The sequence below is a fragment of the Carassius gibelio genome, chromosome B15, assembly GCF_023724105.1.
Source record: "Carassius gibelio isolate Cgi1373 ecotype wild population from Czech Republic chromosome B15, carGib1.2-hapl.c, whole genome shotgun sequence".
Classification (NCBI taxonomy): Eukaryota; Metazoa; Chordata; class Actinopteri; order Cypriniformes; family Cyprinidae; genus Carassius; species Carassius gibelio.
In genome coordinates, this window is record NC_068410.1 from 9,226,942 (window position 1) to 9,247,536 (window position 20,595).

Here is a 20,595-nt window from a genome sequence, read left to right on the forward strand (position 1 = left end):
TAAATCATGACAGAATTTTATTTTGGGATGAAATATCCTTTTAATTGAATTACACGTAAACTGTTACACAAATTTATTCATTCTTATTTTATTCCTAAATTTTATTTTAGAAATAATAAAGTACATTCCTATTCGTTTTCTCAAACATTTCCCGGCCACCTGGACGTCTTTGATTTGGACTCAGCGGGTGTACTTCCGCTCTCTGTCCACTAGGCGGCTGTGTGGCTCTTTGTTCCCTCACACACAGATTCTGGTTGTGGCAGATTTGTTCCCGTCTCTTTGATTCATCCCAGTACACAACAACGCACTCCTAGTTCCCTTTCTGTGGGATTTCAGGAGCTGCGGCATGAACGCATCGATCGGGACCCAATCTGTTTCAATAGAGATCATGCATGCCGTGTATAGGTTTTTAAAGCCCAAGTAAATGCGCAAATAGTGTCTCTTTAAAAATAAAAGAGGAAGACGGCGGGACGGATTGGGAACGCGCGCTGTGGCGTTCTCCTTCTGTTCACCTAGAGTAAGTAGCTTTGTTTATTTTAAAACTGAAACATTGAACACTGAACTCCACGGATTGCACGATGTGTTCGCTATATAAGACAGGTAGGTAGTTAATACACTGATAAAATCGCCATGTCGATGTTTTATGGTTGTTTTCCACGTCCTTGTTTAGAGTATGGCTGTTTGGTTGCTGTTTTTGAGGAGTGTGTGTGTGCGGCCTCTCGTCTTATTTACACGTAAATTGTATGAGTTTATATATGTGATGGAGGGTAATTATGCTGTAGTCGTGTTAAAATGAAAGCTGTGAAAACGCTGTCCTTCTGCCATTAATCTGGTTGGCTGTGTTTTAAAAGCTAGCTAACGTTAGCAGTTATCGGTCTAATTAGGCAGCATTTTGGGGCATCATAGACGCGAGCGAATTTAATTTCTGGTCTTCGTTGGCATGTTCGACATCGATATCCGATTCGTGAATGAATCGTTAATTTAAGTCGGATCTTTTCAGTGAATCGATTGAACCTGTCCGCTAAACTGGTCTGAACAATTCGTTCAACAAATCGGTTCGAGTGGATCTTGAGTAATCTCAGGATCACTGCGAATCGGACAACATTCCGAGTCATTGGACCGAACACCATTTTTGCGGACTTATTGATTTCGAAATGACTCGCAAGAATCCCCTCTTTCGGAGACTGAAATGCAATCGGTTCTATTAAAACAAGCAAAATTTTTCATTAGAGATCTGTAAATACATTTCATTCAAAGGCACCTTATAAATAATTTAAACAGAACATGAACACGCATTTACAGTAAACGTCCTTATTTATCATATGGAATTATCATTATTTATAATATGAAATAATAATTATTAATAATATATTGAATGATGCCACATGATAATGAACCGCTGATTCATTTTTTGAGCCACGAGTTGTTCAAAAGAACCGATTCACGGAAATCAGGCGGTCTGAGCACAACTTGTCCATTCAAATGACATTTGTATGGGCTTCATAGGCCTGTTTGAATATTTCTATTTCTTCTCAGTGTGTAAACCAGACATATCTCAGTGAGTGCAACAGGAGATTTTAATTGCTAATTTTTTACTCATTACACTCCTGACAGCTTCCTTACACTAAGGAGTGGGGTTTAGCCCATTTAATAAAATCCCATGATAGTGTTCAGTTAAAAAAAGAGAGATTACATGTGCTTTCTTGGCTGAGGCTGACATGCTGTTCCAACCACCAAAATATCCATTTTGTTTGAGGCCCTTAGTTTTTCCCCATAGATTTCAGATCTGACAAACCAGAGGCCCATTCCAGTCCGCAATCACTGCACAGCTTCATGTAGCACAAGACATACTGTTCCAAGAAGATAAAGTCTTGTTTTTATTTTTATAAATATTATTAAATATTTCTTGTTTTTTATTGCTTTCTCACATCCTGTAATTAGATTTTTAATCAACCAATATAGCATACTGTTTCTTGTTATTTTCTGAAATATAGCTTGTGCATATGTACCTCTCAAGAAACCCTGGCGTAACACATTTTAAGACTCAAATTGAGTTTCTGAGTTCAAAGATGTAGTGTCAGGCTGCCATAGTCTCACAATGCTATATATGATGATGATGAAGGAGGTGGTGAAGGTCTGTCTGTCGGACAGCTGGTGCCACTCCTCTCCTCTTAACAGAGCCTTGATTTGCATATGGCCACTGACCGTTTTTGCCCTTCTCGAAGCTGCTGAAGTGGGTGATGGACTCATTGTATCAACTTACACAGCTCCCATTTTGTATGGCATTATCCCATTGAAAGCTTATAAGATGTCTCATGATCTACCCCAGGACCTCAGGGGTGATGAGCTGGATGTAGATTTACCCTTCCTTATAAGTGAGGTCATCGCTCAGGTTACATGTGTTAAATGGCGTGGTTGTATTTTAGTGTTGGGCGATATGGTCATTTTTCAAATCGCCATATCGTCAGCCCGTGAGATCGACAATACACAATATTATCGTACATGGGTGGAGCAAGAGAGAAACTCTTTGTTCATGTCACAGCATAACTATTTGGTGTAGGGCCATAAAATATACAGTTTGTACAGTATAAAAACTATTAAGCCTATGGGATGTTCCCACTTTTCACAAAAACAAACATTTGTATGTGTGTGTGTGATGCAGTGCTGAAGTGAAATAGCTGTGCAGTTTGATAGCCGAATTATAATAGGCCGCCTGATAAAAATAATAATAATTATTATTATTATTTAATACATTAATAGGATAATGAGCATCATCTTGACTATCGACAGAGACATCTGCTATCATTGATATCTCTGACTTTCGTCGATACACAATACTATCGTCTCTCAGCACATATGAATGACTTTTTTTTACAGAACATTTATGTGAAAAAGAAATCCATTTGAAAACAGAAAAGCCTTTACTGTCACTTTAAATCAGTCTAATCCATCCTTGCAGACTATTTAGATGGACTTAACTATTATAGACCTATTGCATCACCACATTAACAATACGTTTATGTTTTTGAGTGGATAATGGTAGTGTAGCTTAAAAGTGCTACTGTACTTTTAAAGGCTGTTCCTAGCAAATGTTTTGTGTGTTGGGCTCCCAGGGGAGAGTGGTGGACTTTTGTTCCTTTTATGACAGATGGTCCTGAAAAGGTCTGTTTAGATCATCACTATCGTTACTGGGTTTATGGCGTCGAACCTCAACAGATGCACTAGGGGTGCGACACTGAAGACCATCCAGCAGCGGGACAGTGGACATGCTGGGGGTGTCATAGTCAAGTCAGCCTTTTTCTTTCCACCTTCCTGTTTCAGAAACCCCAGTTCCATCATGTTGACTATGGCTTTGGAACCAGGTCAGAGGAAGAAAGAGGAGGAGGAGGGAGATTGTCAAGGGTTTGTTACTGTTTGTGTACTGTTTGGTTCAGTGCCTGCCTGACTGATTCCTGCTCATTCATCTAACCTGGAGTCACAAATGACAGTGCTTTCCCACAGAAATACTGCGGGTGTTAACTCCACATACAAGTCTTTTTGAATTGTGCTTCCAGAACAAATGCAGAAACAGCCATGAATCAAACCCGAACCGTTTTGTGTCCCTATTCAAGAGATTTCGCCAATGAGTGGCTCTGTGGCGTCCATCCAGTCAGTGATGCATTCAGATAGACTTACTTCCCATTACAGATAGCAGTGAGCTACTCCCTTCCAACCACGAATTATTCTACTTTGCAGACTTCACACTTCCTTCATTCATAGCCAGACGTCACAGACGGCATAATTGATTGTGCCTCTGTCTAAGGTCTGTTTTGCAATTAGTTTTGCTCTTGTCCGTCTGCCAAGGTGTTAAAGCTGACTGGCTCACTTGAGAACGCGTGGAGGCTTTCCAGGTTCTCCCCCCGTGGGTCCGTTCTGTTCATCTGCTTGCAGAACAGCCATATTTTGGCTTTTGACTGCTCCATTTGCCTTTTTTGATTTGGAATATAATCACAAGACCTAATATTGTTGTTGTCTATTTGTTAACTTCATTTTTGTCTGTTTATGCTGGATTGATTTTGTACCCAGCAGAGCAAGCGTTGTCTTTAATCTGTGTTTGCCAGTTTGAAGCCGGGCGGCGTTAAAGAAACGAAACAGCCTGGTATTTGAGCATCTAGATTTAGCATTCTTTTGATCATGGCACACGCTGCTTGGAAAGATCTGCTGTCAACAAACCCATGTTTTTTTTTTCCCTTCCTCTTTTCAGTCTTCGTGAAAGAGCGTTTCTCTCACTTCTTTATTTGTTTTCCTGATTTGCTAGCCCGTTTGTTATCTTTTTTAACTTGTGCTGATTTCACCCGATAGTTTCCCATCTGAAAAGTGTCTTGGTCTCTTTGACGTCTTCTGCATTTTCTGAGTTGTTTAAAACTGTACTCTCCTGCTTTGACGTTGTTGGAGCTTTGTTAAATATTGATCTCAGCGCACACTTGAGGAATCATTACATCAAAGCCAATAATGCATTTCATTCTCCTTTGAAGTCCTTCAGCCTTACAGCGTTTGGTCTGTCAGATTTATCGTTATTAATGCAAAGTGAAACCTATTTCGGAAAAAATAGCTTCTTGATAATGACCTGGATAAGGCCTGTGAAAATACAACCTGCAGGCTTTAATTAGCCTTTATCGGCTGTTAAAACAAGTTTAGTGCAACCAGTTTAGTGCTCTCAATCAGGATGGCTGGAGTCACTGCGACGGGGCCATGGTGCACTAATGTGGGTCAACACCCAAAATGTCTCATTGTTTCCTTGACCTATCATTGACTAAGAATGTGGTTGTTTTGTATTTGGGTAATTTCTACTTTGTAAAAAGTGATACAGTCGTTGGGAGATTTACATTTTAGGACTGTCACTTTTTATTCGATATTAGAATATGCATTCGAACATGACATGAAATATCCGTAATTATAAATAAAATATCAGTTTTTTTAAATGCCATGTGTAGCGCATTTTTTACAGTCTATGATTAGACCGTTTTTTTTTTTATTTGATTCTTTGCCATCTGATCCAGTAGAGGGCACTCTAGACGTATTGTAGCGTAGGCCCATGACCCAATCAAGCGAATAGTAGCCAGGCACGTCTGTGTGCTCCGAATGTGTGTTCTCCACCACGGGGAACATTGTAAATAAAAAGAGGAGCCGAATATATTCGAATACATTGCATGATATTCGATATTTGTTCGAATGAGATTCTTCACAAAAGTGACAGCCCTATTAGATTTACAAATAATAACTCCGTATTCATTTAGCAGATGCTTTTAACAAGACATTGTTGTTTTTTATTTGTTTGTTTTTTTTACATTTATTTATTTGCATTTCTTTTTTGTAAACTGAATGGTTAATTAGTTACCCGTCTATATCCCTGCTTCGAAGTTTATTTACAGCATTTACTGACCCACACGGCATTTGCAGAAAGCTCCAGATTTGCACTGAATTGGAATGACTGTTGTTCACAAATCTCTACAAATCTCCTGCCTCATGCTCTTTTATCTAACATTTTGGCTAATTTGTTGATTTTCAGCTGCCACAAAACCATTAGTAATTCATTTTTTTTATTCATCTTTATTTTGAAACTGTCCGTTATATATGGCTAAATAATTTTATAAAAATAGCAGTAAGGTTTTATAGAAACCATAGTTATATTTAAACATGGTATTAAGCTATGCATGATTATACTTCCCAACTAAATATCAGTGCTTTGTCATCGAATTAGCATTGAAATAAGTAATATTAGTAAATCAAATTATTTGTTCATTTTTTTTTTTCTGCTCTTCAATTTTTCTTTTTTATTCTCTCATATATTATTCTAGGTGCCATTACTATGTGTAAATCCATTCCACTGTGAAAAAAATGTGCACTGGAAAATTCTCTTAAACTCAAGATGCTTCAACTACATCAAGCATGTAAACAGCATGCTTGATGTAGTTGGACATCTCGCATCCGTGCATCCTTCGAGCAGGTGATGGTGTTCAGGCTTTTTTAAAGCACCGCAGCATCTGGATGTCCGCTGGCCTGCAGCCAGCTTGCAGGCAGGACATGATGCATTTCTTTTCCCATAATTCACATCATGTGTTGGATCTGGAAAGCTTCTCTGCACCATGTGACTTATTGACTAACCTGGATGAGTTTGCTAAATCCTTGGTTCAAGAGTTCACGACTGCGGAGGTTGGCAGTTGTTTTCTTATTCACTGTCACGGACATCTGTACTAGCTTTCTGGTCAGATCCACTTCCATTAATCTGTCAGTTTCTAACTAGGACTGGGTTGTTGTATAGAATTTTTGTGATGAATGTGCAGAAACAAAATTAAGTGACATTGTATATTGTGTACATTTTTGGGAGGGGCTTGTTTCTGTTTTCAGGGAACATGGTAGTGTTATGATTATGAGATTTTAACAGCATAAATGACATCTTTAATTTAAACTTCAGTTTGAAAAATTTCAGTGTATTTTTGAAGTTTAACTAATTTCTTTGAATTCAGTTTGAACTCTTTCTTTAAATCATAAACTGTTTTCATAATTTGCATAATCGCTGAAAAGTTTAGAGCAATTTACATGCTTTAAATGTTTTAGTTCCAAAAGATATTGCTGTGTTTTAATGTATTGTTATATTGGTTCAGATAAATGATATATTCAATATTATTCATATGTTCTGTGATTTCTGTTGTTTGTTTGAACATAAAATGTACCCGTTTACCGTTTACTTGTTTGTTTAAAATGACCATTTTTATAAATACAATATATATACATTCAAAAGTTTTATAGCATGGTTGGCATAAATTGATCTAAAGTGACAGTAAATATATTTATAAAGTTGCAAAATATTAGTATTTTAAATTAATGCTGTTCTTTTCATCAAAAAAAAGCGACACTTCCGTTTTCAAATATTAATAATAAAAACCTTTAAACCTGTAGTGTTATAGTAAAATTCTGAAATTCTTTTTTTCTTTTCTTTTTTTTATCACTGTTCCGTTCAGCTGTAAATCATGAAGTAGATTGGATTGAGGTCAAAGTACTTTCCTAGCTGTTTTTAGTTTTTATATTACTTAAGAACAAGCAGCCAAACTGCCCCTTGCTTGTAAAACATCCCACTAGTCATAATTCCTAGGCAGGTTACAGAACAGATGTATGAAGCACATTTAACACACACAGTTTACATCTTGTCTGACTTTTTTTGTCATTACATTGGCTGTGAAGACAGCGAGTTGGTTTTCTGGATGAGTAAGAATCGAGATCTGGCATCCATTAGTAAAGGTTCTCGGAATACAGATCATGTGAAAAATAGCTCTGGAATGTATGGCCTTGGCTTTGTACAGTCCCTGCCAGCTCTGAGCGCACACATACATGCACTGCAACTCATCTCTGCTGTGTTCGTCTTCAGTTCAAAGCTCTTTGATGTGGAGTGTTAGTGATGGGTCAGACGGGAGCTTCACAACAGGAAGTGAGAGTCTCGAGCAGGAAGGGTGAGTGGAAAGTAGGATGTTCAGAAATTCAGCTGATAATAAGCTCATCTATATATAATTGACTACAGCTCTTTGTACCTTGTATGCCTCAATCTCCAGGTGTTGACATCCCTGCATTTACTGTGAACAAGATAGTTTATTAGATTATCTTTTACTGCTGAGTTGGTGACATTCATATTACATTATTGAATGTAGTCTTTGCACTAATTGTGCTACAAACGTGTTTCTGGGACTTCTAAAGGCTTTGTAATGGAGCATCCTGTTCCCTATTTCCTGTCTCCAGGGATCCCTGATCGGAGATGAATTAATTCAGAAAGAATTCCTGAAATCCTTTTCCAGACAACAAGCAGCTTTGCACTAAATATAGGCATAGTATTGCTTTTGAGGAGGAACTATTTTCAGCCCGAGTTATTTTATAGACCATAAAATTCATTTAAAAGGGAATGTTTTATTATTATTATTATTGTTATTAATATTATTTAATTATCGTAATCACAGTGTAAGGAGAGTTTGTTTATTTATTTATTGTAATAGTTAAATAGACTACATTGCAAAAGTTTGTGGCTGGTAAGATTTTTTTTGTTAATTTTGAAAGAAGTCTATTATGCTCTCCAAGGCTGCACTTGTTTGATAACGAATACAGTAAAAACAGTAATATTGTGAAATATTAATTCAATTTATTTCAATTACTTATTTATTTTACTTATTTTTTCCCCAGTATTCTTTGATTAGTAAAAAGTTCAAAAGAACAGCATTTAAAACATAATTTTTGTAGAAATGTCTTAACTGTCACTTTTGATTAATTTAATGCACCCTTACTGATGATGCAATGAATGTACTAAAAAAAATAATAATTGTTCATTTATTTAAATAGTATGATGACATCATCACTGTTGGTTACATTTTAAAAGCTGTTGGTAGACATTTTAAAACTGAAAGTCAAAGGGAGATTTTCAGACTTTGCTCTTTATATCATTTATAAACCAATAAAAAATATGTTCAGACCGATTTTATTTTCAGAGGTTTAATTGTAAGGAAACAGAATTAGCATGTTTAAAGGAATAACAACACAGCTTTGCCTTGAAAGCACTATAATAAACTCTTAAACTTATCCTAGACCAAGGATTTTCCAGAATTCACAGTTCTCCTCTGTTTATTTTTCAGAGTTGCCATTACTTCCAGCCAAATAGGTCATACTCTTAGAAAACCACTCTTGTTTCGGTGACCTTTCTTGTTGTGCGTCGTCAAGGCATCGCAGCGTCTAAGCCGAATGACTAAGTAGATGCAAAATAGGCGCTTGGTTCAGTAGGGAACTAAAACAATACCTTTTCACTCCGAACCCAAACCTCAAGCCACTGAAATTGGCCACAAGAGGAATTTTTCCTCGAGCATTAAACAGTGCTCCCTGCTCTCTTGCCGGCATCCCTGCAGGCGTGCATACACTTTCATATCAGTGCATGGAGAAGTATCCTGTTTACATCACAAAATGTCTCCATGCCAACGAGAGGCTGGTGAGGGGTGCTGGGTCCTGGCAGTGCCATGTGGTCTTGGCTCGGGCTCGGCTATGTGCATTGTTTCCCCGAAGCAGGGATTTCTCTGCCCTGTACTGAGAGGAGAGAGAAAGGGTGGGTTGAAATGGGGCAAGTAAGGAGGGAGGCATATGAGAACATCACCGCAAAGTTGCACCCATGCTCTGCGGACTCGCACATTTTTAGCATTCCTGTTTCGCATCATAACCCAAAGCAGATATATGGAAAACTTTGGAGCACTAGATGTGGAGAGGACCGAGGTCTGAGGGTCGGTCAGGATTTACATTAAGTAGCCAAAAAAAAAGGTACATTATTATTATTGTCAATAATAGATTTTACGGTTTAGACATAATTTTCTTTAAACCTGGAAGATTTTAAATGATAATTTTTTTTTAATGTGCAATATTACTAAATTACATTATTTTATACATTATTTAAATTACACGTCTATCTCTGTGTGTAAAATAAGAATTGTCACTGCAGTATATATTGTAAAGGCCATTTACATACACAGCATCTTAAAATGTTATAAAGCACTGTTTTTGTTAAATTTTGGTTGAAATGAGAGCTTACTCTGTTAAATAAAATCCTTTATGGTCAAAGACATCCTACAGTTATTTTCTCGGGTCTTACCATCTAATTTATTGAGTTGAGATCATTCTAGTAGTTGCGGCTACTTGATTTCAGCCACTATATGGTCTCACTGAGCGGTTTCATAGACACAATGAAACTAATGCTAATCCTGCCTGGACTTACTTTGTTTTGGGTTGAGCTTTTTCTTAAGCCTATGTGTCTGTGCAAACTATCTCTTACTGGTGATGATGATAATTTAGCTAAACTTTCCTCACTGCAGTTCCTCCAAGCTAGTGCTGTTACTGATGCTGAGCTGATGTTGTGTGATAACATGTGCCCTATGGGGCCAGTGTGGAAGAGTTCGGGCCAGATGATGGAATGGTCACATGACCCACTGGACCAGGGCTGCATTGTCATTGAATACTACATTTATTGATCGTGTATTTTTATACCTTGCTGTTGTAAATGTTTGTTAAATATGTAAGTCCGCAAATAAGGTCACAGTATGTTGCTGGCTAACAGAGATGAGGGTTTTGTTGAAACTGCAAGAATGTTTTAGTATACACTGTTATTAAAAAATGTAGGGTTAGTATTTTTATTTTTTTTAAAGAAATGAAAGTTTTATTGCAAATAAATTATGATCCTTTGATCTTTCTGAAGAAAAAAAATCCATAAAGGAAAAGGTCTCACTGTTTCCACAAATGTTAGGCGGCACAGCTGTTTTCAAAATTGTTAATAATTAGAATAATGTTTCTTCAGCACCAAATTAGCATATTAGAATGATTTAGAAGTATTATGTGTGACTATAAAAGTAGAGTAATGGCTGGTGAAAATTCAGCTTTGCATTTAAACAAAATAAAGCATTTTTATAAAATAAATTAATTTTGTGGTTGGGCCCATTAGCCCGACACAAAAATTCTCCTTAATGTTGAATTTAGTGTGATGCTTTTATATATGTAGTATATGGATACATTTTCTGTCACCCAACTCCAGGATTTCTCACCCTTGTATTTACTTCCCAACCTAGAATTCGACTCCACTCACTTACTAGCCTTGTTTTTTCTTCCCCCTCTGTCGTCTACTTATTTCAGCCTGTGTCATTATATCTGTGGATGTCATTATATCCATCTCTTAGGGATAAATGGCTTTGCAGCGAAGTGTGTGGACTAAATACAAGCTGGTTAGTCTTAGAGCCAATAAGAAGCTTGAGTTCAGACTATTAAATGGTTGATGTTTGGCCGTCAAAGATTTTTATAATGAACTGTACGGTTTCAAACCCTGTCCTTTTAACAGCTTGTCTGTGTATTTGTTTTCACTGTGAACAGAGCTAATGGGGAGATCGCACAGTTGGACACAAAGCTAGTGCGCTCAAGACCAGACAGTCGTCTTCCCTCGTGTTGGTGACTCTGTACTGTCGTGTTGGATGCAGCTTAACAAGCAGAAGAAGAGGAAGAAAGGATTTCTCTCGCTCCAGTGGACTAGATTGTGTCCGGAATGATGAAAAAGTGAACTTGAATAGTTCCAGAAACCAAAGAAAGACGTGAGACGGAGAGATACATTTTGTGGGAGACTTTAGGTGGAAGTAGGCGCCAGCGTTGACCACGTGGCATCGTTGGTCAGGTAAAAAAGCCGGTCTCCCTGTAGGATGACCAGCCTTTTCCGACGTAGCAGCAGTAATGGAGGGTCTCGGGGCTCGGATACAGGAGAGCTCAACAACTCCAGGCCCAATCGGCAAGTTCGACGGCTGGAGTTCAACCAGGCCATGGAGGACTTTAAAACCATGTTCCCTAGCATGGACTATGAGGTGATTGAGTGCGTACTGCGCTCCAACAATGGGGCTGTGGATGCCACCATCGACCAACTCCTGCAGATGAGCATTGACGGACAAGACTCAGATGATAGTTCGGATTCAGATGACAGCATCCCACCAGAGGTCAGTGTCTTTAAAAGCATCTATTGTAACCCATATTGCCTATATTATCACATTTCTTCAGTGGAAGATGAGATGTGGTCTATACGGCTTAAAAAAGTGGTCTATACGGCTTAAGCTCTATATAACTGTTTGTTTATAAGTCTCCTGAAGTCATACAATAGTTTCTGCATCAGAAACCGACTGAAATTGAGACTAGGTTTTATTGCACTTTTTGGGGTGTGATAATCAATAGGTTTCTTACCCACAGTCCTCCTACACCTGACTGCTCCGATAAGAAAGTGTGTCAGTATTGGGCCCCGAGATGGATCTGAGACACATTACAGTTTCATCTGTCTGTGTCTCTGTAACCGTCTGCTTCATGGCCCAGTGGAGATGCTCGGCCATTAGACTTCGATGCGATCCTAAGTGAAGCATAAACTGCAGTGCATTTTGTTTATATGTTTTTAAGGACATTCCCCACTGGTGTATTTTTTTATCTCTTGCATTATTTATCATCTAATGTTTAGATGGGAATGTGTTGAAACAGTATGTACTAGACTGCATATGCTGTTGGTATAAAAATCACTGCCATTGATCTAAGGTATAATACAAATAACCAGTCTAATATATAGCCTACATTTAATGGCAGTGATTTAATTTTAACAGAATTGTTTAATCGAATATTTAATTGAATTCAAATGTTGACCAGTTAATTAAAACAATGGTTTTTAATTAAATACATTACGTTTTCATTTTGATATAAATTTGAATATTTTAAAACAATATGTATACATGCTGTACTGCATATGCAGTTCATATGAAAATCGAAATAAATAATAACCAATAAAAAAATATTTTAATATCAGCTTGGATGTGTTGGCTGTGCTGTATATGCCATTTTTATGAAAATCACAGCAATCATTGATCTGAGATGCAATACAAATAATAATAGAGTTATGGATACAGGAGATCCATAATTATAATTTAGATTTGTTATGATACAAGCTAATGCTTATAGCAGTAATTTAATCAGATTTAATAGGATTATGATCAAATTAAATTAAAGCAATGTCTCGTAGCTTTCAAGCAAAGATTAGTCAAGTATTATGTAATTATAAACTTCCCACGAAACCAATATTTTTGACATCCTTCTGAATTAATGGTTTTAGTACCTGGCCACTACTAAATAAATGAATGGATCTGTGCAGTGTAATTTGGTATTTATTTTCGTGATAAAAGTTTCAAGTTGCTGCTAATTGTATTTTGTTTTCTTTTATCAGATTCTTGAGCGGACCCTCGAGCCAGACAGCTCAGATGAAGAGCCGCCCCCTGTCTACTCACCACCAACATATGCCATGCACATATATGACAGGAAATACCCAGATGCTCCTCCAGTTCCTCCACCCAGGTTATAAATAGCGCTTTGATGTTCTCTACTGATCATTCTTTCCAATTTCCACAAAGAAGTGAGTTTGAGAGCTGTTTTAAACAAATTACTGAAACGTCAGTCTTGGAAACATGTAATGGGGTCATCGTGGATCTCGGGCTCCTTGTTCATTTGTTAACAGTTCTCTAAATCGCCCCCTGGTGTTCATTAACCAAACTGCAGTTCTTGTTGATCCTTGTGTGTATGGTTTCATAAACTATATGCATGTGATTCCATTTATCCACGGATCGTAATACCCATGAATTCACAAACATTACAAAGGTTAGACACATCTGTAATTGAATTATGTGTCATCTGAAAACTGATCTGTAATTAAATTATAACTCATGTTGTCATTGAAATGAGTGTCAGTGACACTGGTCTCTGTTATCTTTCAGATTTGAGGCCCAACCTCCCCTTGGACACAGACAAGTGCAAGGTTACAAAAACTGGAACCCACCGTTACTTGGCAATCTGCCTGACGACTTCCTGCGAATCCTGCCCCAACAGCTGGACAGTATACAGGTCAGCATTTATCATGTGATTCAATAAGAGTTCAAATAAGTAAGATTATCCTTTCATTTATTTATTTTTGTTTTAAATATCAAGTCGTTTTTTGATAAACTATTTATAAATTGATATTTTTAATCAGCAAGGATTTTCAACATTATTACTGTTTTTACTGTATTTCGATCAAAGAAATTAAGCCTTGGTGAGCATAAGAGACTTTTTTTCAAAAATGTTTTTAAGAAATCTAACTGATCTCAAACTTTTTAAGTGGTGTATCTCATAGACTTATCTAGAGTGTCACATTGCCTTTACCACCTTTACACTTAAGGGTTAAAAAGTGTCTGTATTTTCAGTTATCTATCTCAAACTCTGAGACCATGTGACCACTGAACTTGATGTCAAAACTAGTACATACTTGAATTTTGGCCTTGATTTTGCTCCAGCTCTTTTTTTTCTTTATCAATGATATTAAAGATCCATTAATAGTTCAGTGAGTTCCAGGAGTTTGATCACTAAAACATGCTAATGCAATACTGGAGTGCAGCTAGCAGGCCAGTGTACGGTTGTGCTGAAGCTCTTAAACCAAGCTTTTTTTTAACTTTCAGAAAGCCAGATCATGCTTTCTGAATGGCTAAATGAAATATAATGGCATCTTTGTTCTATACACAGCATTTATCATGTTAATAAGGTTCTCACTTCAGTGTTTTTTTCAGTAGAACGAATCCTCTCTCAACATTTATAGATTATATTTCATCTAAAATTTAAATGGAAATATAAAAATAATAAAAACAAAGCGTGTTTTAAGCATATTTCCATCCCATTAACATAGTTTGAACAGTTCTCTTCTACATTACCATAATGGGAAAATATAGTAAATTATTATAGTATAGGATAATATAGACCAGTGGGTCCCAACCCTGGTCCTTGAGGCACCCCAAAACTGGACATTTTACAGGTCTCCTTACTCTGACGCACCAACCTCAGGTCTTTGGAGTCTCTACCAATGAGCTGATGACCTGAATCAGGTGTGTTTGATTAAGGAGGGATGCAAAATGTGCAATGCTGGGGTGCCTCCGGGACCACGTTTGGGAAACGCTGCTATAGATAGTATTCCATAGTATGTAGTGTTTTATAGTATTCATTAAACAAAATTATATAAGAATGTTTTTTATGGTGGTAATAAAACTGAGAATCAGAAATATAGTAATGCACAATTTGTTGGAAAACATAATTTATGATGGTAATTGAAACAAACAAACAAAAATCTGAAGAGTTCAAAAATAGGCTTCATCTACTATATGCAAAATCATTTTTATTTGAATTTGGAGGTGAAATATTATTTAGATATTCAGATATTTATATAAACTAAATCATTTTAATGTATATATTAAAATATTTTGTGTAAGAGTGGATGAAACTGTTAGTTGGTTATATATATATATATATATATATATATATTCATGAGAATGTCTAATTTTTATTGTATATCCCTCTAACCTAATATTCTGCAGGGCTCTCAGAGTAGCATCTCCAAGCCCTCCTCCTCCTCAGTACCCCAGAAGGTCCCCACTGTGGCGTCCGTCACAGGAACAGGCGGCACTTCAGAGCAGGAACGCAAACTGAAGCAATATTTAGAGGATGAGCGTATTGCACTTTTCCTGCAGAATGAAGAGTTCATGAAGGAGCTGCAAAGGAACCGAGAGTTCCTCATTGCGCTGGAAAGAGGTAGGAAGACACTCGCCCACACATTATTCGGGACAATGAGAAGTTTCTGGCATACTCCGCTTCCCCACTTTTCACAGTTCCACCTACACAAATCCTGAAGAGTTAATTTTTATGATAATTTACTCCACCCGGCTGTGAACATTGCCGCTGACTTTTGCGGCTTCTCTCCAAGACCATTAACAGTGTCTGTTTCTCACAACGAGATTTTATGTTACTTGAATGCTTCTCGTTGGACGAACTCATATCCTCGTTGAATGTCAAGGCCTAGTTTTCCTTACATAACACCTGCCTTCTATGTTGTAGATCGATTGAAATACGAGTCAAAGAAATCCAAATCCAGTCATTCATCAGCTAGCATGGAGAACTCCACAGGTAGATATCATCCACCTGAACGGTGGCAGTTTATGTTTGTACGTATGTGAGCATGTATGTCACACTCTGTCTCTGTGCATATGCATAATTTTCTCTTATCCCAATCTTCACTTTTTAACCCTTTAAAGCCTGACATATAATGTTTTTTGTTAAGTATAATATTTGTTACATCAGGCTTATATAGTATGAGATAGGAGAATATAGAGCTCATAACTGAAGGGGAATAAAACATCACTTTTCTGTGCAAAAATATAAAACTTGGTGCAAATTCTGATATTTGTATAGCCAGAAAGTCCTGAAAATTCAGATAGCTTGTGATGTCAATATTGTGTGCAACAGGTTGATAATTGGATCCTGTTGATAATTCAGAGGCTTGTGATACATTAGGCATTCTAATAGTAGAAAGTTATGATAAACCTGTTAAAAATATAAAATTAACATGTAACCCATTTTGCAACCTTCGTACTGTAGTCATCACGATGCTGTACTTTTTTCCCTGAAACATAGGTGACCATTATGCTTCGGGATCTGTAGAGGCCTGCACAGCAGTCTCAGATGACGCTCTGTTTAGAGACAAGCTAAAGCACATGGGGAAGTGTAAGGATCTTGCCTAAAACACCCCAGTCCACTGAAAGATATTTGCGTATTCAGGGCATTAACATTTCTGCTGCGTTCTCATCTGCAGCAACCAGGAAGAAGCTGTTTGAAATTGCCCGAGGGTTCTCAGAGAAGACGAAGCGGAGGAAGTCTAAAAGAAGAACGCTGCTACGGCATCACTCGTATCTTTCAAAACGTGTCAGATAAACATTAGCCTTATTCAGTGCAATATAAGTAACAAGTAATCAGAATATTTTTAGGGCAAGTATGAAATAAAAATTAAGATACGGATGAGGAAATATTTAGAGAGGTTTAGTTACGATGCTGTGTTTTTACTGTTAAACTCCCCGGTTCTGTGTTCAGAAGGCTGTGAATTCCTTAGCAAATGTTATTTATGATGCTTGGCACAGTAACTTAGATTCAGTTCAGTGTCGATTGTTTACTTTGACTGCCTTTTCTCAGATTGGGCACAGCCAACTCCACTGCCAACCTCCTAGATGATGTGGAAGGAAACCCATGTGGTATGACTTTCTTTCCAATTTTCCAAGCCATTATTTCTTTACATCTCTGGGTAATTGAATGCATATTTGCTTGGGTAGAGTTCATTGCCCTGAATGCTGAAATGTTCATATTTTCAGCGATAAACTCTATGAACGTAATCAATTAATATTTTATTTTATAATATTATTATTGTAATATATTAAAATTGACCGTCTAACATTAGTGTTCTATATTCTTTTTCTATTCTATGTAGTTGCTTTAGTATTTCTTTTTATTAAACAATAAATAAAGAAACCTTGCTAAGTGTACTGCTTAAGACTAACAGGGCTTGTCACAGCACTTACATATTGTTTCTTACATATTGCTTCTATTGTTCTCATTTGTAAATTGCTTTGGATAAAAAAATCTGCTAAATGTTTAAATGTAAATATATACAAACATCCGTTCAAAGTGTCAGCAATATAACTTTAATAATTGAAATAAAGCCATATTATGAATTCAGTTAACTGTGCAGCACTACTTTGGAGTAAATACCTTTTTATTTTGAATGTTGTGTGTCTTTCTAGATGAAGAAAGTCAGCTTAGACGATTGGCTGCACAGGAAGAGGAGGAGCCACATAAGGAAACACTATCATGGTGAGGGTCTCACTATCAGTGAGATAAACCCATTAGAGGGGCTTTTAATTTAACTTATATACAAATATAAGTTATGTTCGTGTGTGTGGGTGTATACACGTTATATAAAAAAGCAAATATAGTGGTGTCATCACATTCTGTAAAAAGTATAACTGACATGATATCTAGTAACAGACCTTTTGCTAATTTCTTACCAGATCCCTCCGTGCTCTTGGGAAATTAGGGTTTCCATGGCGACCTCAGAATGACCCATGGCTGATAGCTCCTTATCTCAGTGGCTCCAGTGCTTAGCTCAGTGCCAGGCAATCGCAGACTCCAGAGGACCAGCCGAGGCTGGACTGCGTGATCATTTTGTAGCAGCCTTTTGCGAGCCTAAGATCATTGTTACCTACATTTGATTACTATTATAATTATTGTACTGTAACTGTTTGTTAATATTTGGTTTCATATGTAATACTCAACAGCTATAGTACTGATCTTCAACTATGTATTTTTTTTTCATCCTAAACCATCAAAAACAAAATTCCCTTTGTTTTTTTGTTGTTTTTGTTGTTTTTTATCTATATAATTAACCTGAGGAATTTAAATACACAGATATTTGATTTGTTTATTACTGTCCACAGTTAACGGTCAGTCATTTCAGCATATTAGTATAGAACACTTTTATTTTTAATAGACTTTTGGAGTCTAATCTGCATATAATCATCAACGGTATTTCCTCAAAGAATGTACCCAGATCATGACGTCCATTATTTACTCATAAACCTTTCTTTATCATTGCAAAATAAAAAAAATTTGGGCCATTTAGTCTGTTGTGATTTTAGGGTGCTGAATAGTCCATTTCCATACAACTTTTTCATAGTTAAATTCAGACGAGATGTCCCTCTTTAAGACTGAAGCAATGCACATCTTCTATGTAATACATCTTTGATTTCCAAAATTCGATTTCAGGCTTTTGTCTTTTTTTTACACAAAAAAGAAAGGCAATCTTATTGACCCACTGAAGAGTTTGCCTCCTCCTCATGTTTGCACTGCCATATCTGTTTTATAAAATATGTAAATACTTTTTTCAACCGTAACAGTGATTAGATTGATTGATTGTTTTTTCAGAACAAGCATAGAACAGTTTGAATGATGCTGTCATTGAACCAACCAAAACGCTGCTGTGTGCTTTGCTTTCTTTTTTCTTGTTTTTTTTTGCAAATCACACTGAATGATTTACCCTAACGCTGTGCTTCCAGTGACTGGTTGGAGGTCTAATTGTGATCAACCAATAAGAATGTGCTATTATGTTCCTTTTAGTGTTGTGCATCCGAGTATTGATTCAGTGTAAAGTGGCCCGTTGGAAAACACTGTGTGACAGTGATGTTTATGTACATCAGATAGTCCAACAGTTAAATCTGTCTGTTTGAAACCATCTCGTATCAGTATTATATGCAAGATTCAGATGTTACTGATACACTTTGTGCTTCTGAAATGTACCAATGTGGCTGTAGGAGCTTGCTTGTTTTAAGGGGATTTGTTATATATATTGATGTTCATGTCACATCAATATGTGATTGATTTTTGCCATTATTACAAATTATATAGGTTTTCTTAGGCATCATGAATGACATGTATACCACATAAAATCATGTTCTGTAAACTGTAATCACCATTATGAAATATGTGCTCATGCCGTGCATATTTGCATGATTACTTTTTTTCATATGGCACAAAAAAGAAGTCTGTAATCTGATTTGAAAATGATGTGAATTGAAAGAACAAAGGTTTTGTAAGAGGCAAACCTTGTTGAGAGAAATAACGCATACAGCGTTGTCATCTGTGATTCACAGACACGCACGACTGTGAGGTTTTCCCTTCAATCCTGCTTGTTAACATATTTTATCCTCTCAGGGAACTTGCTCTCATTTCACTTTCTGCTAAAAGCACAACTCAAACTGAAAACTTGTTAGCACAAAGGCTTTAATAGGTGAGGCAGAACCGTCTGTTTACCGGGCATAAGGTTGATATGAAGAATTCAAGGACCGTGTGGCTGATCTGCTTCAGTTTGTAGCCAAGTTCCTTTTCTTGATCACATGTCCTTGTGTGTTTACCTGAAATCTCTTCAAGATCCCCTTTTCCACTTTCTGTATTTGTATGGGGCAGATAGAGCCGAATTAACTGGCAGATGTGTTCAGAAAGTTTTGTGTGTGAGCCACATGACTTCAAGTGGCTCTTTACAATTAGTGGTATGTACTGTTTGTACTGTATTAGAAGAAAGCAACTGTACATGCAAATTGGCAATTTTTTATATGAAATATTTGTTGTACCCATTATTTCTGTCCCCATAGTTTCTTCTGAAAAATATGACTCTGACTCTCACTCAAATTAAGTTGACTCTTTGTCTACTTGTCCAAAGTCTGTGTGATTGTTCCACATCACACCATTCACTTAATACTATTTCAAGTTCTGGACTTTTCTTACAATTCAGATGTTTATTAGTTATTGGAATAAATAATAAAATTGTTGTACTCTTGTCTGACCATGTTTTCACCCCCAATAAAGTCTATAGAATTGAGTTACAGATAGCTTGTATGTACCAATAGATATAGTAACGGAGGACAAGATCTACATATTAGAATATTTTCTAAAGGATCGTTGCTGCTGGAAATTTAGTCTTGCCATCACAGTAATAATATATATTTTTTTAATATATATATATATATAAACAATGATATACATTATATTTTTATGATTCTTCATTTTTGTGGTTTCTTGGCTATAAAAAGTTAGAAAACCACTGTAAATGTAGCCACTAGATGGCAGCACAAGTCTTTATAATGGATGTCTTTTTCCTAATTGATGCTTTTTTGGGGGTTTACATACATTTAAATGTGTATATTAAACGATTTGCCTTTTTAATTACACCGTTGAATGAACTTCCCTTCACCAACTGTCTGTGAACTGGAATTACTAGGAAACCGGGAACAAAGCTATAACTCAGCGCTTATCAGCCAATAGCAAAATAAAAACATTTCACTATCAGGCATCAAGTGTGCCGCCGTGGCAAAAATCATAGATAAAAACCCTTGTATCTAACACACTTAATCTATATGACACACTAAGTTAACCCTAAAAAGTTTTCCTCCTTCACCCCCTAATGACCTCGCAATAATAAACAAGCATTTATCTTGACCAAGAAACATTATTTCAAAATTATTTTTCGATCATAGTTTTCCTTTCTACCTTTTTAGGGGAACAAAAACAAATGACTGAAACCACATTTAAAGATAAACACGATGAGCAGACAAACTAAGACTGCATTATCAGTCTTTATCAGAACTG

The 20,595-nt window shown here is 36.6% G+C and overlaps 1 protein-coding gene across 4 annotated transcripts; it reads left to right on the plus strand.

Annotated features, from left to right (window-relative positions):
- The first annotated feature begins 242 nt into the window (after window positions 1–242).
- On the plus strand, window positions 243–19,781 carry LOC127972702 (CUE domain-containing protein 1). Of its 4 annotated transcripts, none has more exons than XM_052576426.1 (11): window positions 243–517; window positions 7,406–7,487; window positions 10,915–11,522; window positions 12,782–12,909; window positions 13,326–13,452; window positions 14,949–15,162; window positions 15,466–15,534; window positions 16,042–16,131; window positions 16,220–16,313; window positions 16,594–16,652; window positions 17,199–17,272. In XM_052576426.1, the coding sequence occupies exons 3-11, from the start codon at window positions 11,235–11,237 to the stop codon at window positions 17,270–17,272; spliced, it is 1,143 nt and encodes a 380-aa protein (XP_052432386.1). In that variant the 5' UTR covers window positions 243–517; window positions 7,406–7,487; window positions 10,915–11,234. The 4 variants fall into 4 exon arrangements, with proteins under 4 accessions (XP_052432386.1, XP_052432385.1, XP_052432384.1 ...); XM_052576427.1 differs by lacking the exon at window positions 7,406–7,487 and adding an exon at window positions 17,466–19,781 and having other exon boundaries at window positions 244–517; window positions 17,199–17,268; XM_052576425.1 differs by lacking the exon at window positions 7,406–7,487 and having other exon boundaries at window positions 243–600.
- The last annotated feature ends 814 nt before the right edge of the window (window positions 19,782–20,595 follow it).